The sequence below is a fragment of the Bos javanicus genome, chromosome 22 (genome assembly GCF_032452875.1).
Source record: "Bos javanicus breed banteng chromosome 22, ARS-OSU_banteng_1.0, whole genome shotgun sequence".
Taxonomy (NCBI): Eukaryota; Metazoa; Chordata; class Mammalia; order Artiodactyla; family Bovidae; genus Bos; species Bos javanicus.
In genome coordinates, this window is record NC_083889.1 from 32,294,893 (window position 1) to 32,318,885 (window position 23,993).

The window sequence follows — 23,993 nt, forward strand, 5'->3', positions numbered from 1 at the left end:
TTGATCTCTGTTCCATCCAGTGGGCCGGAGATGATGGGCCTTTGACTGGTAAAATTCTAGCCTAAAAGGACAGTTGGTTCAAAGTGGCCTCAGTTCAGTTCAGTTCAGTCACGAGTCTTTGCAGCCCTGTGGACTGCAGCATGCCAGGCCTCCCTGTCCATCACCAACTCCAGAAGTTTACTCTAACTCATGTCCATCGAGTCGGTGATGCCATCCAACCATGTCTATCGTCCCCATCTCCTCCCACCTTCAACCTTTCCCAGCATCAGGGGATGCTTTTCAAATGAGTCAGTTCTTTGCATCAGGTGGCCAAAGTATTGGAGTTTCAGCTTCTGCATCAGTCCTTCCGATGAACATTCAGGACTGATTTCCTTTAGTATGGACTGGTTGGATCTCCTTGCAGTCCAAGGGACTTCTTCTCCAACACCACAGTTCAAAAGCATCAATTCTTTGGCGCTCAGCTTTCTTTATAGTCCAATACTCACATCCATACATGCCTACTGGAAAAACCATAGCTTTGACTAGACAGACCTTTGTTGGCAAAGTAATGTCTCTGCTTTTTAATATGCTGTCTAGGTTGGTCATAACTTTTCTTCCAAGGAGCAAGCGTCTTTTAATATCATGGCTGCAGTCACCATCTACAGTGATTTTGGAGACCCAAAAAATAAAATCTGTCCTTGTTTCCATTATTTCCTCATCTATTTGCCATGAAGTGATAGGACCAGATGCCAAGATCTTAGTTTTCTGAATGTTGATTTTTAAGCCAACTTTTTCACTCTCCTCTTGCACTTTCATCAAGAGGCTCTTTAGTACTTCTTTGATTTCTGCCATAGGGGTGGTGTCATCACTGTATCTGAGGTTATTGATACTTCTTCTGGCAATCTTGATTCCACTTGCGCTTCATCCAGCCCAGTGTTTCTCATGATGGCTTTCCTGGTGGCTCAGAGGATAAAGCATCTACCTGCAATGCAGGAGACTCAGGCTCGATCCCTGGGTTGGGAAGATCCCCTGGAGAAGGAAATGGCAACCCACTCCAGTATTCTTGCCTGGAGAATCCCATGGACAGAGGAGCCTGACGGGCTAGGGTCCATAGGGTCGCAAAGAGTTGGACACGACTGGGCGACTTCACTCATTTTCACTCTGCATATAAGTTAAATAAGCAGGGTGACAGTATACAGCCTTGACATACTCCTTTCCTGATTTGGAACCAGTCTGTGGTTCCATATCCAGTTCTAACTGTTGCTTCCTGACCTGTGTACAGATTTCTCAAGAGGCAGGTCAGGTGTTCTGGTATTCCCATCTCTTCCAGAATTTTCCACAGTTTGTTGTGATCCACACAGTCAAAGGTTTTGGCATAGTCAATAAAGTAGTAGATGTTTTTCTGGAAGTCTCTTGGTTTTTTTAATGATCCAACAGATGTTGGCAATTTGGTCTCTGGTTCCTCTGCCTTTTCTAAATCCAGCTTGAACATCTGAAAGTTCACAGTTCACATACTGTTGAAGCCTGGCTTGGAGAATTTTGAGCATTACATTGCTAACGTGTGAGATGAGTGCAGTAGTGCGATAGTTTGAACATTCTTTGGCATTGCCTTTCTTTGGGATTGGAGCGAAAACTGATCTTTTCCAGACCCATGGCCACTGCTGAGTTTTCCAAATTTGCTGACATGCTGAGTGCAGCACTTTCAAAGCATCATCTTTTAGGATTTGAAATAGCTCAATTGAAATTCCATTACCTCCACTAGCTTTGTTCATAGTGATACTTCCTAAGGCCCACTTGACTTCACATTCTAAGATGTCTGGCTCTAGGTGAGTGATCACACCATCATGATTATCTGGGTCGTGAAGATCTTTTTTGTACTGTTCTTTTGTGTACTTTTGCCACCTCTTCTTAATATCTTCTGCTTCTGTTAGGTCCATACTATTTCTGTCCTTTATTGTGCTCATCTTTGCATGAAATGTTGGCTTGGTATCTCTGATTTTCTTGACAAGATCTCTAGTGTTTCCCATTCTATTGTTTTCCTCTATTTCTTTGCATTGATCGCTGAGGAAGGCTTTCTTATCTCTCTGTACTATTCTTTGGAACTCTGCATTCAAATGGGTATATCTTTCCTTTTCTCCTTTGCCTTTAGCTTCTCTTCTTTTCTCAGCTATTAGTAAGGCCTCCTCAGACAACCATTTTGCCTTTTTGCATTTCTTTTTCTTGGGGATGGTCTTGATCTCTGCCTCCTGTACAATGTCAGGATGAATCTCTGTCCATTGTTCTTCAGGTACTCTATCAGATCTAATCCCTTGGATCTATTTCTCACTTCCACTGTATAATCATAAGGGATTTGATTTAGGTCATACCTTAATGGTCTAGTAGTTTTCCCTACTTTCTTCAATTTCAGTCTGAATTGGATAATAAGGAGTTCATGATCTGAGCCACAGTCAGCTCCCAGTCTTGTTTTTGCTGACTGTATAGAGCTTCTCCATCTTTGGCTGCAAAGAATATAATCAGTCTGATTTTGGTGTTGACCATCTGGTGATGTCCATGTGTAGTGCCTTCTCTTGTGTTGTTGGAAGAGAATGTTTGCTATGAACTGCGTTCTCTTGGCAAAACTCTGTTAGCCTTTGCCTTTATTTATTCTGTACTCCAAGGCCAAATTTGCCTGTTACTCCAGGTATTTCTTGACTTCCTACTTTTGCATTTCAGTCCCCTATAATGAAAAGGACATCTTTTTGGGGTATTAGTTCTAGAAGGTCTTGTAGGTTTTCATAGAACTGTTCAACTTCAGCTTTTTCAGCATTACTGGTCAGGGCATAGACTTGGTTTACTGTGATATTGAATGGTTTGCCCTGGAAATGAACAGAGATCATTCTGTCATTTTTGAGATTGCATCCAAGTACTGCATTTCAGACTCTTTTGTTGACTATAATAGCTACTCCATTTCTTCTAAGGGACTCTTGACACAGTAGTAGATATAATGGTCATCTGAGTTAAATTCACCCATTCTAGTCCATTTTAGTTTGTTGATTCCTAAAATGTTGATGTTCACTCTTGCCGTCTCCTGTTTGACCACTTCCAATTTGCCTTGATTCATGGACCTGACATTCCAGGTTCCTATGCAATATTGCTCTTTATCGCATCAGACTTTACTTCCATCACCAGTCACATCCACAACTGGGTATTGTTTTTACTTTGGCTCCATCTTTTCATTCTTTCTAGAGTTATTTCTCCACTGATCTCCAGTAGCATATTGGGCACCTGCCCACCTGGGGAGATCATCTTTCAGTGTCCTATCTTTTTGCCTTTTCATACTGTTCATGGGGTTCTCAGACAAGAATACTGAAGTGGTTTGCCATTCCCTCCTCCAGTGGACCACATTTTTTCAGAACTCTCCACTATGACCGGTCCATCTTGGGTGGCCCCACACGGCATGGCTCATAGTTTCAATGACTGTGGTTCATGTCATCAAATTGGTTAGCTTTCTGTGATTGTGGTTTCCAAGTGGTCTACCACAGGTAATAGAGATGAAATATGTGGATTCAACTGTCTTTTTGAGGTATTGATTAGATCTGTCCCATTTACTGATGGAAAAATTTGAGAAAAGCAGGTTATAAAGATAAAGTGTTTTTTGATCTCATTTTAGTCTCAGAGACTAGAAAGTAGCATGTTAACCTGAATCATGGGGCTTCCCAAGTGGCTCAGTGGTGAAGAATCCACCTACAATGCAGGTAGACCAGGGTTGATCCCTGGGTTCAGAAGATCCCCAGGAGAAGGAAATGGCAACCCACTCCAATATTCTTGCCTAGAGAGTCCCATGGACAAAGGAACCTGAGGCTATACAGTCCATGTCGTTGAAAAAGAGCTGGACATGACTGTAGTGATTAACACACACACATACACACCTCAGTCCTTGTATACTTTTTACCCACAAAAGCAGTAATTCTATGAATCTTCCCTTATGTCACTTATATCAGCAGATAAGATATATTTATCTTAATAATATTCCTTGAAGGAAAACTAGAGACAGTTATCAGAAGCCTCACCTAATAATTACAAAAATAAAGACACACTTTTTACCCTGTATTAAAACTTGTGATAAAATAAAAAAAAAATAAAAATAAAAACATAGTAAGTGACAAAATGAAGCTAAAGGTTATTAGGAAAGCTGATTCACTCCCCTAATCTCACTTTCTCCTGTATTCAAAGTCTGGGTTCAAATCCTAGCTCTGCTAATTTTCTTTGCAGACTTACTGTAAAATCTAGTATTAATATTTTTTTAAAGTACCAAGTTGGTTGGCACTAAGTACTTGCTCAGTAAAAATTAGCTGCTATTATTATCATCACTATTATTATTCTTACCTCCATTTTCTAAATACTTACAATAAATACAGCTTAGAGTTTTCTGATTTTTAAAAAAACACTATCTATTCAAAGACCAAAATAAGGTGGAAAATATCTCCTGAATCATTATCAGTTTTGTTATAATTTGACACTATATACACCACTATCAGCATGAAGTTTTGCCTAAGCAAGCAAATGAAGTCTCTGCCCTCTGGGAATTTGTAATCTAACATGGATCAACTAGTGGGAAAGTCATGTAAACAATCCCCAGCCACAGTGTCTTCCATCCCTCAGGTCACAATTTCAGGAGAATGTTTATGTCAATGAATTTAGTGAAGCCCTTGAAAGAATCATCAGATACATGGTTAAATAGTAGGAAGTCCATAATGTATACCCAAAAACAGCTCCCAGAGAGTATTTGACCCCATATTTTAATTTTTTAATTAATCTTTTATTGATGTATAGGTATTTTAGTTTCCCGCTGTAAACAAAGTGAGTCAATATTACATACATACGTATCTACTCGCTTTTAGATTCTCTTCCCGTGTAGGTCATTACAGAGTATTGAATAGAGTTCCTTGTGCTATTCACTAGGTTCTTCTTAGTTATCTAGTCTATATATACTAGTCTTTTTGTTCAGTCACTAAGTCGTGTCCAACTCTCTTTGCGACCCCATGGACTGCGGCAAGCCAGGCTTCCCTGTCCTTCACTATCTCCTGGAGTTTGTTCAAATTCATGTCCATTGAGTCAGTAATGCCATCCAACCATCTCATCCTCTGTCGCCCCCTTCTCCTCCTGCCCTCAATCTCTCCCAGCATCAGTCTTTTCCAGTGAATCGCCTCTTTGCATCAGTTGGCCAAAGTATTGGAGTTTCAGCATCAGTCCTTCCAGTGAACATTCTGGGTTGATTTCCTTTAGGACTGACTGGTTTGATTTCCTTGAAATCCAAGGGACCCTCAAGAGTCTTCTTCAGCACCACAGTTGGAAAGCATCGGTTCTTCAGCACTCAGCTTTCTTTATGGTCCAATTCTCACATCCATACACGACTACTGGAAAAACCATAGCTTTGATCAAACAGATCTTTGTTGGCAAAGTGATATGTCTGCTTTTTAATGCTCTCTGGATTTGTCACAGCTTTTCTCCTAAGGAAAAAGCGTCTTTTAATTTCATGCCTACAATCACCATCCTCAGTGATTTTGGAGCCCCCAAAAAATAAAATCTGCCATTATTTCCATTTTTTTCTCCTCTACATGAAGTGATGGTACCGGATACCATGATCTTAGCTTTTTGAGTGCTGAGTTGTAAGCCAGCTTTTTCACTCTCCTCTTTCACCTTCATCAAGAGGGTCTTTATTTCCTCTTCACTTTCTGCCATTAGGGTGGTGTCATCTGCATATCTGAGGTTCTTTATTTTTCTCCCAACAATCTTGATTCCAGCTTTATCCAGCCCAGGCATTTCACATCATGTACTCATCATATAAGTTAAATAAACAGGATAAAAATATATAGCCTTGTTATATTCCTTTCTCAATTTGGAACCAGTCTGTTGTTCTATGTCCAGTTCTAACTGTTGCTTCTTGTCCTGCATACTAGTTTCTCATTAAATAGGTAAAGTGGTCTTGTATTCCCATCTAAAAATTTTCCACAGTCTGTTGTGATCCACACAGTCAAAGACTTTCAAGGCCTTAGCATAGTCAATGAAGCAGAAGTAGATGCTTTTCTAAAATTCTCTTGCTTTTTCTATGATCCAGTGGATGTTGGCAATTTGATCTCTGGTTCCTCTGCCTTTTCTAAATCCAGCTTGTATGTCTGGAAGTTCTCAGTTCATGTCCTGTTGATGCCTAGCTTGAAGGATTTTGAGCATTACCTCATTAGCATGTGAGATGAGCGTGCTTATATGGTGGTTTGAACATTCTTTGGCACTGTCCTTCTTTGGAATTGGAATGAAAACTCATCTTTTCCAGCCTGTGGCCATTACCGAGTTTTCCACGTTTGCTGGCATATTGAGTGCAGCACTTTAACAGCATCATCTTCTAGGGTTTTAATAGCTCAGCTGAAATTCCGTCACTTCTACTGGCTTTGTTCAGAGTGATGCTTCTTAAGGCACACTTGACTTCACAGGAGAGGATATACTAGTGTGTCAACCCCATATTTCTTATAAAAGCTGTAGTATTGTTATCTGTATTTGTCCTTTTTCATTAAAACAAAAGTTTTTCCCTTCTTGATTATCTAAAATATTTCAGATTTTGTAGTTAATAAAAATTTAGTTTTTACCTCAAAGGCAACCAGTGTTTTTTCAGTTTCTTGTTCATTTTATGATGCACTGACTTATTGCTATAATATAAATACACAAATGTCTAGGTATACTTTTTTAATTAAAATAATGGCAATATATTATACTTGTTGTTATGCATCTTTCATTTTCACTTGACAGTGTATTTTAAAAATCATTCATGATAAGTTTATAAAGATACTTCTGATCTTTTATGTGGCTGCATAGTATTTCATTGCTGTTTACATTCATTTTTTTTAAACAATATCCTGTTGGATGCTTAGGTTGTTTCGAGGCTTTTTGCTGCTACAAACAGCGCTGCAGTGAGTGGCTTTATACATGGCCCATTTTCCACATGTGTGATTTTATCCTGATTAACTCCCAGAAATGAAAATGCTGGTCCAGAGGCAGGGGCTTTTATAATCTGGATAGAAATTGCTCCGTTGACCCCATGACTGGTGGTAACAGGCTATACTCCTACCGCCCACAGGTAACTGTTACCCCGCAGCTCTGCCAACACAGTGTTTCTTGAAACTTGCTCTGGCTTTCTGTGTAATCCTTTTTCCTTGTTTTACTCTTACAGGGGTCAGCAGAACTGGCTTCAGCTAGACCACCGAGTCCTTGACCACGATTTACCCAAGAAACCAGGCCCAACCCTCTTGTACTTCTCTGTGAGGTATGTATCCAGAGACACGTCCACCATCCCCTTGGGTCTTTTTTTGTTTTTAAAAGAGAAAAAAAACATTCTTGGTGATCAGAGATAAAGAATTTTAAAAAGGAAGAGACCTGTCAAAAAAAATATTATGTGAAAGAGATTCTCTTTAGATTATCTTAGTCTGGGGAACGAGTTACCATAGATACGTGTAGAACTGTTTTCCTTTGAAAATAAAGGGTAGGCTCACCTTCCTTTAATTTTCAAAGGCTCTTGAATCTATGTGAAGCTAAAAAATATAAGTAATATATTTCAATATATAACCTGCTTTTGACTCAACATACTTCTAGATTTTTATAATTTGAAATATACAAACACTATTTTACATATTATGTATGTATGTTTTCTAGAGACTATGGAAATAATTGAATTTTATACAGTTTCACACCTTAATTGGAATAGACAATAAAATGCAAACAACTGCTCATGGAAAGAATTACCTTAATGCAGAAATCTACATTCTGATTTCCTGAAGAGAGACTGCTAGGAAGGAATCCTTGATTTGTTCTCTGAACTCTGCTTGGACAGATCACTTAAGCATGCATATGGGCCTCAGTTATTTTCTCCTGACATGGATGTATTCTATTATATCAGTAGTTTCTTAGAGTCGGCCAACGATAGAAATATTTTTTCACATTAAAGATAATAAAATGTTATAAAGAGTAATGCCTGTGTTCCTGTAACCAGCTTAAGAAATAAAATGTTACCAGTTTTGCTGAGAACCCCTTCTTAGGTACTAGCCCCTGGCCACTATCCTGAATTTGATATATTTTCATGATAAATTTGTTTTCTTGATCTGAAGCCAAATACGATAAATAAGCTAAGGTGGAAGATTTCCCATAAATCTAAGTATGTTTTCATAAAGCTAGATCAACCTGAAGAATGGACCTGTATTCTGAGCTTATGTTATCTTTTGGATGTTGGACTATACTTGTTTTATGACATGTTGGTGGAGGCTTCATGTCTTTCTTTGGGAAGGAGGGTGGTTATACAATGATTGATTATCTGATACAATCATGTCAGTTTCCACACACTTTTTTTAAACTTCCTTATGCTCCATGCAATCCAGAAGTGTCCTAATAAGGTGTCCTGATTGTCCTACCTTTTTGTTTGTCTGTTTTTAATATGAATTGATGGTGATTGAGGATGGAGGCTGCTCCTTACTCAGTAAATAAAGTATTGACAGCCCCCAGTTTGTTTTCTGCTTTTTACTCTAAAATCTGGTTTAGATTTTTTTTTTTCCCTTACCACCAGAAGTCACATTTTAAAACCCAGGAAGGAGGTAGCATAATGGTGATTTGTCCAGGATGTAGCCGGTATGAAAAAGTGCACAGAAATCCTAAAAAAACAAAAATGGGAGTTTCCTGGAGTGTGGTATGAGTGCTGGGTCCATGGAAATGGAGAAGAAAACAAACACAGACCAGCAGCAATAAGAAAAAATATATACATTAGTACTTAAGCGGGGGTCCAAGCATAGAGAAACTTTCATCTTGTATTGTGTAGGGGAAAGGGCTCAACATAAATCAGCATCTTTTTTCACAAGGAAATTTATTGTTACTGTAAACATTTCAAACTTCCTGAAAGTATAGAGTGAAAAAGAAGACTTATTCTCCACCAGGCCTCTCCCTTGCTTTTTCCCTAATTCTCTCTCCTTCTTAGAGAAAAATAATGCTGATAAATTATTTGGTGATTTACTTTTTTTTCCCCCCTAATCTGGAGATTTTTCCTTTGTTGTTGTTCAGTCACTAAGTCATGTCCAACTCTTTGTGACCCCATGGACTGCAGCACGCCAGGCTCCTCTGTCCTTCACCATCTCCTGGAGTTTGCTCAGACTCAAGTCCTTGAGCTGGTGATGCCATCCAACCATCTCATCGTCTGTTGCCCCCTTCTCATCCTGCCTTCAGTCTTTCCCAGCATCAGGGTCTTTTCCAGTGAGTTAACTCTTCTCAGCAGATGGCCGAAGTATTGGAGCTTCAGCTTCAGCAGATCTTTCCTTGGGTATATAAGAGTCTAATTTACTTCTTTGCACATCCATAATTTAGCTGTTCAGGCTCCTATTAAGCCTGTAGGCTGTTTCCAGTGATTTATTAAAATGTGCATTGCAGCTAACATCCCTGTACTTCCATCTCTGTGCACATATGTAGTGTTTCTGTAGCCTGACTACTCAGTGAGAGCTTTATATCTTTGGAGAATTTAACAAGCACTAGTTCTTTGACCACTACTCTCTGATCTATTTTTTATCTCACAATGCCAGGGGAGAATGTTCAGTCTTCTCTTCTGAGCAGTCACTCATAAGGCAGCCCTGTCTTTCCGAAGCAGGTTCTGGGGAGTCTCCTGCTGCCTGTTTGTGAGTTTCAGCCTTTATCTCACAAATGTCCCATAATCACTTTTAGCTTTACTTTCCCTTAATCACTCACATGTTTAAAAGCCCTTATCAGGTTTTTAATTATTCACTTATTTCTTCTTGCCAACTGTGCAGTGAGATCATAATAGTCTTTGTTATTATTCCAATTAAGGACTTGTTGTTACTTCAATTTAATTAAAGAAATGATAGAGCAAAAAGCATACACCAAGGAAATAAGTCAACTGACCGAGCTCAGTGAGTGGAATACAGTTCTTCAGGGGTCTCTCAAATGGGATGATAGCCACCCCAGTGAAGTCACTGGCCTCTCGGAGGGTCTCTAGCCTTCTGAGTAAACAGGACCGCTGCTGATACTTACGTCCTAACAGACATCGCCACTACCCACCCCTGGTTGCCTGACGTGACAACAGATGTGAGTCACTAAAGAGTAGAAGCAAAGAGCATTTGGTTGTATTTGGACACATAGTCACCATAGAAGCCTCTAGAAATACACACGGTCTCTTGATTTCAAGGTCACTGCCTTTCCCATCAGCAGGTATGAGTTGCTTGCTCATGGACACTGAAGTACACACTTGCTGAGTGGTTAGTGCACACAAAAGAAGGAATCCCCACAGAAGCAATGTGTTATATGGATGTACATAACTGCTCTTTTCATTGCTAACAATTAAGAATATCCAAATGTAGGGGAATTCCTTTGGTGCTTTCACTGCTGGGGCCCAGGTTCAATCCTTGATCAGGGAACTAAGATCTCGCAGGGCAACAAAAATACATAAATAAAAATAAAGATATCCAAATGCCAACAGTAAAGATAAATTCAGTAAGTTATGGCATTTTTACAGTGAACAAATGATCACTGTAATAGAAGCCATAAGATGAAAAGGTACATTGCATTTCAGAGCTTCCCCAGGAGGAGAAGGGCCACATATCTGAATCACTATAGGAAATTTTTTTAAGAGTCACCCCTCCAGTCCCCAAAACTTCCACTTTCCTGGCCCAAATTCTGATACTGTGTCCTGGAGATAGTGAGTGTGATCTTGGGCAAGTCGGTTGTGAATTAAAAAGAGATCAGGGGATACAAAATAACTTTGCAGAGTAATATGCAAATATAAGAAAGTATCTTTTTTTTTTTTTTCAAATTATAGTGTTTATGAAAAAGAAAAATACCATAAAGCTTTGCTCTGAAGAGGCTTCCTCTCTATTAAAATGTAGCATTAACCTTATGGCAGTCTCTGTGCCACATATTTGACCTGTGTCCTTTCACTGGGCTTCCCTGGTGGCTCAGTGATAAAGAATCCGCCTGCCAATGTGGGAGATGGGGGTTCGATCCCTGGGTTGGGAAGATGCCCAGTAGTAGGAAATGGCAACCCACTCCAGTATTCTTGCCTGGAGAATCTCATGAAGCCAGGCACATTGCAAAGAGTCAAACACAACTTAGGGACCAATCAACAACATCGTTTCACTGTTTCACTGCTTCCTGAGCTAAACACTTGCATCCTTCAGATTTACAGGGAAAGACTTTGTTCTGGTTATTATCTCCCAGGATGCAGGCAGCAGCTCAGAAACACATGTAGCTTCTGCATGGAGGGAAGAAAACATTTCAAGTGCAGGCACTTAGTTGTCCCTTGATGAATTTCAGAATTAAACCTTTATCTTTGCTTTAGTTATAAAATCTCAGTGGTGGGTGCTAACTCCAGGTGTGACATGTGTGTATTGACGCCCCATAATTTATGTATGCACCGTAATTCATTTAACCCATCCTCTGTTTTCCTGTGAGTCCAAACGCCCCCAGGCTGCCAAGGGACTCCTCCAGGCCTGGGTTGTTATCTGCAGCTGTAAATTATCTTCCACAAACACAAAGGCCTCTTTGGTAATGCAGCCCAGATGTAAGCATTTGAAAAGCTTGATAGTGAGCAAGCAGGCATTTAAAAATCAGAAGTGGGGAGGTTAGGAAGGGGATTGGGCGTGACCTCATTGGAAAAGCTCCCATCGCCTCAGAGGAGGAGGTGGCTCTGGCTGGTACCACCCAGCTCCAGCAGAGCCAGGGTCTTGGGTCTTTCCCCCTCTGCTTTGCATTTATCATACTGCCTCTTGCTCTTTTTTTTTTTTTTTTCTTTTCTTTCTTTCTGTCTTGTCTTCCCGCTCTTCTTCCCCCTCTTTTTCTCCTCTTTCCAAACCACCATTGTGAGGTTCAGGAACTGTAAGTGACTTCTCAGAGGTACCAGTAAGTATTGTGTGTGACACTTGGAGCTGAGAATTGGCTGTGTGTGGAGAGTTCTGGTAGGAGATGTGGAGAAACACTGCTACCTTTCAGTCAAAGTTGCTGCAAACAGAGTCTTTGAAAGACTTTTTTCAAGTCTTTTATCACCCCCTGGCCTGTTTCTGGAACATGTAGAAAGAGTTTAACTCAAGGAGGTATCATGACTACAACTCATGGATCCACATCATTCCAGTTGTTTGCTTGCTTGTTTTTTAAAGGAAGACAAACATTTGGAATACAGCACAACAGGTAAAGATTCTGGTGAAGAAAGATTTATTGATAGAGAAAGATGCTCCCAACATATTCTGGGGAATAAAAGCAGACCACAGGATTGCACTTAAGTAAAAGATGTGAGTAGGAAAAAAATTAAAATATTAACAGTAGTTAATCTCTGGGTAGAGTGATTTCCTCAAGGGAATCAACCCTGAAAATTCATTGTAAGAACTGATACTGAAGCCGAAAACCCCAGTACTTTGGCCACCTGATTGGAAGAGCTGACTCATTGGAAAAGACCCTGATGCTGGGAAAGATTGAGCATAAAAGAAGGAAGGGGGCGGCAGAGGATGAGAGGGTTGGATAAGATCACCAACTCAATGGAGTTGGGCAAACTCCAGGAGATAGTGAAGGACAGGGAAACCTGGAATGCTGCAGCCCATGGGGTCACAAAGAGTTGGACACAACTTAGAGACTGAACAACAGAGAGTGGTTATGGGAATGATTTTTTGCTTGTCTATTTATATATTCCTGTGATAAACACATTAAGCAATTTTTAAAAAATGCAAGTGTGACGTGTAATAAAAGGAAGAAAAGTAAAGTGTTTGTGGCTGGATAGCCATGAGTTATTTTAGAGCTATCAAAGAGTAGGTGATTTACAGTAAGGAGAGGACAGGAAAGTTCATCTCTTCCCAGAGGAATGTGATTAAAAAGCACAGAGAAATAAAGGATTCCTTCTGCCTTGGGCCCAACAGAGGTTATTTGAGGCAGATGTATGAGTCAGCCAGACCTCTTTGCCCACCACCACACGCCAATCTGAACGTTATCCCAGAACCTGGGGAAAGCATGTGTCGGTTGCCTTAATATTGACTGTGACCTCCTGGCCTAACCCATACTTGAACTTCCAGGCAGTTGGTAAGCAGCCTCTGTCTTTGAGGATCCACCATCCTCATTCATATGAGAGTTCCAGAAAGACACAGAATCATTCAAAGCACAGGCTGAACCTCAATTCCACTGTCTTACAGGATTACATTTCTGTGTGCTCTCTGGATCACATATCAGACAGCATTTGTGGGAATCTGCTCAGTCTCCTCTCTAATCTGTCCTCAGTGTGACATCGAAAGGGCAGAGGAAAGCAGTAGTATTATGAAGGGTGAAAAGGCTGGAGGGTACAGAAGTTCACAGCTCGGCCATGAACTCAGGGTTTCTGGCTAGCATTCCAGGGGGCCAGGTAATTCTTCATTGTAGGGAGCCAAGCTGTTCTATGGGATGTTTGCAGCATCCCTGGCCAGTAGCATTCTCTTAAGTCAGGAAAATACAAAAAAAAGAAAGTCTTTGGGGATATATGTATATTTATGGGTGATTCACGTTTTTGTGCAGCAAAAACTAACACAACATTGTAAAGCATTTCTCCTCCAATTAAAAAAAAATAACAAAAACAAAAAAGTCTTCAACATAACCAGATATACCTCACTCATCCCTTAAAAACCAGTGCTTTCACCTTGCTCTTGACTTTTAACCCTAACTGTTCTGTGTATTACCTTTGTGGCCTTTGGCAGCCTCTACGGGCTTTGCTCCTCATCTAGAAGACGTAATAGGAACTGACAGTAATACAGGGGGGTTGTTGGAGGATGTTAACATGTCATGAAGACCCTCACTAAATGTAAACTATTTTTATGATATAAAAATAACAAAGACTGCCTCAACCACCTGTTCAGGGGGTAAAAAATTCCATAATGTGATATATGGTCATTGAATATGGAAGTTTGGAAACTGTCTGGCTTGGGTCTGACTCACTCTTTTTTTGTTATTTTTAAAAAATATTTATTTATTTGGCTGCACCAGGTCTTAGTTTATGGCATGCAGCATCTTAGTTGTGGCATGTGGGATCTAGTTCCCTGACCAGAGATCGAACCCAAGTTTTGTGCATTGGAGTGCAGAGTCTTAGCCACTGGACCACCAGGGAAGTCCCTGACCCATTTACTTTTACACTGGGTGGAAAATTTCATCATTTCTCCACGATTCTCTCCGCCCAGCCATCACCTCCCTAAAAACAATTAACCTCTCCTCCTCCTTCCTGTCTCCTTCTCAGAGAGTTTGTCCCTACTTGGCTCATGGTGGACAGGGGCAGGCTATTTTGCAGTTTGAAGCAAAGACGTGGAATTCATCATGGGACCCCAACACTTCTCATTGCCTGGGGCAGATGACTCCCTCCCCTTTTGTTCTGGTCGCAGCACAGCCCTTAGCCTCCTGGGCCTCCAGTCTTTCCCTGGAGAACTGGGAAAGAGTCATGCAGAGAGGGGAGCGACAGGGCAGGTTTCTACAGGTTCACCTGGAGGGCCCTCTCTGCTTCTTCTAGGGTTGCCTGGAAATCCGGAAGTGAGGCAGAGTTTTCCTGGCAGGGGAGCACAATGTAAAAGCCAACAGTGCTTCCCTTGGGGAGTTCTCTAAGAGCGCACCCCTCCCAAAGATGAAAGGGAACACAGGGGACTCTCAGAGGTTCTGCATCATCCTTTGCAGAAAGTGAAATACACTTCAATTACCCCGCTGTCTTCAGCGTGCATCATAAAGCAGGACTATGAGGTTACAGGGTCATTATAAGCAATAAATACAGATCTCTGTGTTCAGAATGTAGATTAGAACCTGATAGAAATCTTAGGCAGGTGGCTGCAGTAAATGCCTGAAATTACCCACAATAACTGAGTGAAACCAGGAGCAAGGCGTTTGAATGCAGCCCTCACTGGACACCAGTCAGGAAGTCAGCATTGTGCAGTGAGAAATCATTGAGTCATTCCTGCCCAGTTTGCCGTCTATGATGCTGTTGCTCAGACATAGCAAAGATTCTAGAAAACAAAGGAAATATGCTCAGTTGGGGAGAAATCCTAAGTGGTCAGAAGAATATTCGTTTCAGAGTGTTTTCCTATTCTTGGTCAAGATGGACTCCTTTGTAGCATCCTACTTCCCTAAGAGAATAAGCTTAGAAAAGATACTGGAATTTCCGCTCTTGTTTTTACAGTTGAAGTTTTAAAGAGGTTCTCAACTAAGTCCGCACCTTTTGTTATAGTCTTCCTGGTAGACAGATAATAATAACATAGTAATAATCACCACCACTCACTGACCACTGAGACAACACGTGAGAAAAGGGAGGCAACGAGAGGCCAAGCAGTTTGGCCCAAGACCCCAGCGTCGATCAGTGTTGGGACTGGACTTCAACCTAATATCTCCCCAACTCTGTGATGTTGACTCTTTTATTTTTTTGCCCCCATGTTTTTTTTTTTTGCCACACCTCACAGCTTATGGCATCTTAGTTCTCTGACCAGAGATTGAACCTGGACCACAGCAGTGGAAGTGCTGAGTCCTAAGCACTGGACCACCAGGGAATTCCCTGTGGTGTTGACTTTTGATCATGGTAAATAAATGACACAGGAGGAAAATATGGGCCACTACATGACAGTGACCACTAACGGATAGCCCATCCCAGACAGCCAGAGTCGTCTGCTTTTCAACCCACGTGTATCATCATCTGGCTGACAGGCCTGCCCCTCCTCCAACGTTGTCATGCCATTGAGGTTGATGTTTTGTTATCACTGATGAGCGGTTAGGTGAACACCTGTCCCATCAACAGGGGAGAAAAATGCTAACGGGGGGACCATGAAAAGTAGAGACAGCGTCTTCTCAAGAAGGCAAATTCTCAAGAAATTACATTTGTTAAATTGTATGAGGTCTGTCTCCAGAACTTATGCCTAACCCAAAAGCTTGGGTTTGTTTCAAGGCTGAAAATTGAACCGTGGGCTTTGACTTCACAAAATCTTAGTGAAATCATTCACAGGAAGCATGCAGAAGGGAAACAGTATCCTTTTACCAAAAAAAAAAAAACCACCCTGAAACAAAAGGTCTTTATTTTACAAGTCTGGGATAGTCCGTTTCATTTCACGGAGAATCCTTAGATTCTGTTTTCAGTTCATAGAACGTGTTGATAGGTGTGCCTAGGGAGCCATTCTCCTGGAGAACCATATGTACTTTTGAAACCCTCCATAAATATAGTCATCACAGTGGCTCCCTTGAGGGAGAGAGGGGACCGTGGATTCAGAGAGTGGGTAATGTGATGCCTACGCAGAAAGTTAGAAGGCAACAGGGCGGGTTGCCAGAAAGTACTGGAAAACAAGATAGGGACCTGTTTACTGGAACCGGGGTACAGTCAGGGACCCGGGCTTCAGAAACAAGAGGAGCCCAATGTCTAGTACGAAGTTATCTGTGCGGAGTTGGGCACGTCACAAGTTGATTTGGTGCTAAGCCACCCAGCTCCCTGCATGTGGTTTTTTTTAATTCTTGAAGACTAGAAAGAGGTTTGATCTGGCTAACAGGCCCTCTCCCTGGAATGCCCTTCCTCCCTTCGTTACCTGGTGAACTCATGCATTCTTTAAGACTGGGCTCAATTGTCCTAGAGGACAGCGTGTCCTGTGACACGGAGCCTTCTGGATTTCAGTTTGGCTGCCTTCTCTCTCTTGATTCATAAGCTGACTTAATTGCATTGCTCCCGTGGGCTCCCTGGCATTGTGTACATGTTGTATTTCATTGTGATTATTATTATAGGAAAGCATCCTATCATACTGGTTTGGAGTAGGAACTTTGAAGTCTGAAAGGCCTTCATATGAATCATGGCTCCCTCATTTTCTACCTGGGTGACTTGGGGAAGTTGACTTTATGTGTGCATCTCAGTTTTCTTATCTGTAAGATGGGTTAATAACTTGCTACTTCTGGCATCTGGTTTTGCTGAAGTTAAATGGCAGCATGCATATAGAGCCCTGCATACTGTCCCTAGCACATGGGAAGTCCTGTACTGACTTGGATTCTCTTGTTGCCAGCAACAGAAACCAGTTATGGCTAAGCTAACAGAATTGAAGGAAAACTGGACTAACAAGGCTTCAGAAAAGACAGGAATCCAGGCTCTGCAGGAATCTAGGGAGCAGGAGGCAATGGACAGTTTCATCAGGGTACCACCGGCAGGACAAGAGTCTCAATAGGCTGTATTGGGCACTTCATAATGTCCCTACTACGGCCATCCTTATCTCCACCATATAGACGAAGTATCTTAGACTCAAAGCTTAGGCCACATCCGCCAGGCCACATGGCATTAAATTCCAGAAAATGGATTTTTATTAGCAGTGATTAGAATTTGTTGCTTCACATCCTTTTGTGTTATCTCATTTAATTCTTCCAAAACTCTGTGAGGTAAGTGCAGTCATAACAGCATTTTAGAGAAGACACAAAGAAGCTAACTAACTTGTCCAAGGCCACCCAAGTAATAAATGATGGGACTGGGACTCCATATTCTACATTCTTGATTCCAAAGCTGGTTTTTCCCTTCAACTCTTCATCTCCCCCAACCCCTTAATCCTTAACTTTCCCTTCTTGCACACCTAACACTCATCAATCTTCATTAAGTTCACTAATAAGTGAGATGAACCCTTGTAAGTGAAAATAGAAAGGATTTATTCCACTAAGGATGGAATTTTTCAAATGACTTTAACCATCTCAATGATAAAATCTTTCACCGCCTCTTAAAGCTGCTGTATTTATTTCTCAAACATTTCCTTATTGCGGAAGGGGAGGAAAAATAAATAAATAAAAAGCGCAAATGCCCAAGGTCTATCACGATTTTGCAGAGCTAAGAGCAAAGCTCCCTGGGACTTCAGTTCGGGTTTATCTTGACTCTCGCCAGATTGAGAGCCTGTTCTCGTCCAGGATCCTAGCTGTGAGCTGTCTTCGGGTATTAAGTCTCCTCATGCATTATTCATCAGGTGGGGCTGCAACACTTGAGAAAAACTTCTGGGCCTCCACCCCTGGCCCACTCCTGCACCCCAGAGGCCTGCCTTCAACCAGCCAGCTTTCCACAGGACTCTCCTCCCCTCCCCACCTCAGGACCCTCAGCTTTTTTCCAAAGGAGGGACTTGGCCTCACAGAGGCAACAAGCAAAGGCCCAGAATAGGGAGTGGAGGAAGCGAGACCCAGAATACCCTGATTTGCATGAGAAAGACCGGTATTAAGTGGGGAGCTTGGCTTCTAGCCAAGGGAAAGCCCAGAGCCTGGAAGGATGAGAGTGAGGGAAGGAAGGAGGACGTGACTGAAACTCTCCTGGTGCATGGGGGCGAGGTAAACGGGGGGCCCTCACACCCGCCCTGAGTCTGAAAACCGTGGAGCCACGGGCCTCTAGGTTCAGTTATACAGTAGTGCTTTCTCAGCAGACTTCTCCTTTCAGCCCTCAGAGGGCTTTGTTTCGAAACTGTGGGAGGTATCGTGAACTCCCAGAACCTGTGTCAAAGGAACGGCAAGAATAAAGAATAAAATAAAATAAAATACATTTTATTTATATATTTTATATAAATATATGTTTGTTTATATATTTTATTTATTTATAAAGAATAAAATAAAGGAAAGAATAAAGATGGATTTGCAGGTGGTGACCATTTTGGATTTTTCTCTCGCTCACCTTCCAGCACACTGTAGAAGACTTTATCTGCATGTCTGCGTATATCCACATACACTCATACATACTTAAAGGTGTGCATACATATTGCAGATGGCTTTTAAAAGGGAAAAAAAGCACAACCATTCCCATGCTCTTCGTAATTCTCTGAGAGACACTACATGAGGAAACCATGCAGAGAAGGGAAAGAATCGGAAGGAGTCAACTTCTGTGCTCTTTTCCAGGTTTTACATTGAGAGCATATCGTTCCTGAAGGATAAAACCACCGTGGAGCTGTTTTTCCTGAACGCAAAGTCCTGTGTGCACAAGGTAAGGGCCCTGTTTGCTGTGGACTCCAGTGGGGCTGGACTAGCAGGGAGCAATGGCAGGGCCTTTGTTTTTATGTTCAAGTGGAGAAAAAAGGACATAATCTTTTTTTTTTTTCTTCTTTACATTTCTCATTCTTTACTATGTTTCACACAGACATGCTATTCTCTATGTTACTTTTTTTTATTAAACTTTTTATTTTGTGTTGGAGTATAGCCAGTTAACACTGTTGTGATAGTTGTAGGTGGCTAGAAAAGGGACTTAGCCATACTTATGCATGTATCCATTCTCCCCCAAACTCCCCTCCCAGCCAGGCTGCCCCGTAGCATTGAGCAGAGTTCCCTGTGCTGTGCAAGAGAGGACATAATCTTTTTCCTTTGTGTATCCTACCCCGTAAAACAAATTTCTTAAATGAAGAAAAGGCAGCTCTTCTCAAATTCTGAGTCGGGAAATACACAGAATCACCACTGCCTGCGGTGCTCTCAAAACTCCACCCAGAAGGACACACAGGTGGAGCAGTCAGGCTGATGGAAGCCTCGCAAAAGTCAGGCCAGAAATCTGTTCTAACAGAGTATACCCTACATTTATCCTGCTTTGAAACCAGTCTTCCTTAGGGACCTCTGCTCAGAGCCCTGTGTTTTAAGGCAGAGTCTCAGTTATCTGTGGCAAAGGATCTGTTTTTTGCTTTATTGTTTTTCATTTGTATCCAAACCATGGAGGACACACAGCTTTTATAAAATTCAGTACAAGTGAACTGAGAGAAAAATGACCCCAGCTTGGATCTTGCAGCCATGCTGCAGTCAAATTGCTGTGGAAGTTTTAGACATTTTCCATTTTTAATCTTGTCTCCTTGCAGATAAACTTTGCTTTAAAGGCCTCTAGTCTGGCCTCCTCTACTACACCCCAGGCAAAGGTGGGGAGTCCCCAGGCTCAGCTGAAGCCCAGCTGCTTCCTTTGTCTTCACAGTGTGGGATCTCGGATCCCACACCTGCTTCCAGGGCTGGTGGGAACCTCTTTCTGCCCTCTGCCGGTATATATCGCCCTGTATCTGAGGGATGATGAGGGACAACTGGTTGGTGCCTGGCCTGGAAAGACAAAGGGGCAGACTGTGCATTGAGGCACCTGCGTTCATATTCCTCCCCTTGTCCCCAAAACGTTAAGGGTGGCCCACTGCACACACGCAGTTTTAATTAGTGGAAGACTAAGCAAGGAGCAGAACTTTTGTCGTTTTTTAAATAGCTTAAAGGGATATAATTGACTGAACATAATTAAAGTGTATAATTTTATAAGTCTTAATAGAAGTAATACTCTTGAAATGATCATGACAATCAAGATAGTCAATATACCTAGCAACTAAAGATCTGCTTTTTCTCACAGTAGATTATGCATTTTCTAGAGTTCTATATAAGTGGAATCATATAGTAGACAATCTTTTTGTATTCTTTCAATGAGCATAACTATTTTGAGATTTTTCCATGTTGTAGCAATAACCTTTTCCTTTTTTCTGTTTTTTTAATTAAAAATTTTTTTTCTTTTTGTCTGTGCTGGGTATTCGTGGCTGTGGGTGGGTTTTCTCTAGTTGCAGCAAGCCGGAGCTATTCTCTGTTTGCAGTGCTTGGGCTTCTCATTGCAGTGGCTTCTGTTGTTGCAGAGCACAGGCTCTAGGGCTTGCTGGCTTCAGTGGTTGCAATAGCCCTTTCCTTTTTTATTGCCAAATAATATTCCATGGTATAACTAAAACATTGTTTATTCATTCACCTGTGTGGCTATTTCTCCCTTTTCCTCCCAGACTTACTGGGATATACTTGACATATAACATTGTGTGAGTTTAAGGTATACAATATGATGGTTTGATATGTGCATATATTTTGAAATGATCCATCCACCTGTTGATGGACATTTGGATTATGCAAGTTTGGGAAATGTTACAAGTAAAATTGCTATGAACATCCATGTACAAGTCATTGTATGGACACACTTTTTCTTTTTATTTCATTTTTTAAAAAAAATTATTTATTTTAATTGAAGGATAATTACTTTACAATACTGTGGTGGTTTTTGCCATACATCGACATGAATCAGTCACGGGTGCACATGTGACCCCCCATCCTGAACTCACCCTCCCATCTCACCCCCCACCCCATCCCTCTGGGTTGTCCCAGAGTACAGCCTTTGAGTGCCCTGCTTCATGCATCAAACTTGCACTGGTCATCTGTTTTACATATGGTAATATACATGTTTCAGTGCTATTCTCTCAAATCATCCCACCCTCGCCTTCTCCCACAGAGTCCAACAGTCTGTTCTTTACATTTGACACACTTTCTTTTTTCTTGGGTAAATACTGGGAATAGAATGGCTAAGTCATGTGGGAGATGGGATTAACTTTTTAAGGTTCTGCCCAACTGTTTTTCAAAGTAGTTTTGCTATCTTAAATTCCCACCAGCAGTTTATGATATTTCTAGTTCCTTCATATTCTTGTCAACACATGAAATCAACATCTTTTTCATTTTAGTCATTCTGATAGGGGTGCAATTTTAATTTCTATTTCCCTGATGACATATATGCTATTTGAGTATCTCTTATGTGCTTATTTGGGGCTTCCCTGGTGGCTCAGACGGTAAAGCGTCTGCCTGCAATGCGGGAGACCCGGGTTCGATTCCTGGGTCAGGACGATCCCCTGGAGAAGGAAATGGCAATCCACTCCAGCACTCTTGCCTGGAAAATCCCATAGACAGAGGAGCCTGGTAGGCTACAGTCCATGGGGTCGCAAAGAGTCGGACACGACTGAGCAACTTCACTTCACTTTATGTGCTTATGTATGTCAGTATATCTTTTTTATGTTTGAATCTTTTGCCCAGTTTCTTTGGGTTGCCGTTTAGTTGTAATGAGTTTTCAGAGCATATATATTCTGGATACAAGCACTTTATCAGTTATGTGGATTTTTTTTCCCAGTCTGTGGCTTGCTGTCCGTTCTCTTAATGTCTTTCAAAAACTAAAATACTTTTATTTTGATGAAGTCTAGTTTATCAATTTGTTCTTAGGGATTGTGATATTGTATCTCTGTAAATTTGCCTAATCCAAGGTCACAAAGATTTTCTCCTGTGTTTTCTTCTAAAAGTTTTAGAATTTTAGGTATTATATTTAGGTCTATTATCCATTTTGAATTAATTTTTAAAATGTATTTTATCCATTTGTTTATTTTTAGCAGAGTTGGGTCTTCATTGCTACGTGGACTTTTCTCTAGTTTTAGTGAGCAGGGGCTACTCTCTAGTCGCTGCACTTGGGCTTCTCACTGCGGTGGCTTCCCTTGTTGCAGAGCACAGGCTCTAGGGCACACGGGCTTCAGTAGTTGTGGCCCATGAACTCAGTACTTGCAGCTCCCAGGCTCTCGAGCACAGGCTCAAAAGCTGTGGCACACGGGCTTAGTTGCTCTGAGGTATATGGGATCTTGCTGGACCAGGGATCAAAGCCATGTCTCCTGCATTGGCAGGTAGATTCTTTACCACTGAGCCACCAGGGAAGCCCCATTTATAGCCATGGTTGTTCATATTTTCTTATCATTTTAACATGTGCTATCTATAGTGATGTTGCCTCTCTTTATCCTGATACTAATAATTGGTATCTTCTCTCTTTTTTATCATTCTGGCAAGAGGTTTATCTTTATTGAGCCTCGCAAAGAATCAGCTTTTGGTTTCAGTGATTTTCTTATTAAAAAAAAATTTTTTTTAGATCATATGAGTCCATGATCAGAATCATAGATTCTGCTATGATCTTTATTATTTTTATCTTCTATCATTATTACTTTCTTTTTCTTCTTTTGGGTTTAGTTTTCTCTTCATATACCATTCTTTTAAGTTGAAAGCTGAGATCGCTGATTAAAGATATTTCTTTCCTAATATAGGCATTTATTTATAGTACAATATAGCATTTTCTGCTAAGTATTCATTTTGTATCCCACAAATTCTGATATATTGTGTTTTATTTTCATTCACTTCTAAATATTTTTAAAGTTCCTTTTGGCTCCTTGTTATTTGGAAGTGTACAGTTTGGCTTCCAGAAATTTGGAGACTTTCAGGGCTCTTTATTTTTAATTAAATCCACTGTGGCCAGAAAACACATTTTGTGTAAATTAAATTCTTTGAAATTTGATGTGACTTGTTTATGGTCCAGAATATGCTGCATCTTGGTCAGTGGTCCATGTGCACTTGGGAAGAATGTGTACTGTGCCATCATTGGGCGGATGTTCTATTAAATGTTAACCAGATCAACTCGATACTGTATCTTGCTCATTTTATGTCTCCTTCTTGTATCAGTTATTGACAGAGGGATACTGAAAGCTATGATTGTAGATTTTTCTACTTCTCTTTGTAAGTTCTATCAGTTTTTGTTTCGTGTATTTTATTTATTTTTTTAGCACGATCTTTAACTGCTTTGTTTTTCTTAGATCTTCCCAATGGACTCTTTAAACTTTTCTTATTAGGGTATAAACATTTAAGAATGCTGTGTCCTCTGGATTATTTTAATTAAGTGATCCTCTTTATTCTGATAATATTCTTTATTCTGAAATCTACTTTGTTTGATGTTAATATAACCACTTAATGTTTCCTTTTTTCCATCTCTTAGTTGTACTCTATGTCTGTATTTTAAAAGTGCATTTCTTACAGGCAGCGTATAGTTACATCTTGAAACTTTTATCCATTTTGTTTATCCATTTATCTATCTCTGTCTTTTAAGTGGTTGTTTACTTTATTTGCATTTAATATGACTGTTGATATGGTTAAATTTAAGTTTGTCTTGATATTTTTTTTCTATTTGTCCTATCTATTCTGTATTCCTTTTTTTTTTTTTTTTTGCCTTCTTTTGGATTTATTGAGTGTTTTATGATTCCATTTTACATCCTTTGTTGGATTATTAGTATAACTCTTTGTTTAGAGTTTTCTGTGATTGCTTTAGGGTTTATAGTATGCATCTTTAAATTATCAAGTCTACCTTCAAGTTTATTATATCTTGTACCATTTTACAGGTACTACAAGACCCTTATGATAGTGTATTTCTATTT

The 23,993-nt window shown here is 40.6% G+C and overlaps 1 protein-coding gene across 5 annotated transcripts in view; it reads left to right on the forward strand.

Moving 5' to 3' along the window:
* FRMD4B (FERM domain containing 4B) overlaps positions 1-23,993 on the forward strand; it is a 358,627-nt gene that overhangs the window by 231,199 nt on the left and 103,435 nt on the right. For all 5 annotated transcript variants that reach the window (XM_061396423.1, XM_061396420.1, XM_061396424.1 and 2 more), the window contains 2 exons: positions 7,181-7,273; positions 18,853-18,937. In XM_061396423.1, the coding sequence (XP_061252407.1) occupies positions 7,181-7,273; positions 18,853-18,937 (178 nt within the window). The remainder of the gene's footprint in view (positions 1-7,180; positions 7,274-18,852; positions 18,938-23,993) is intronic.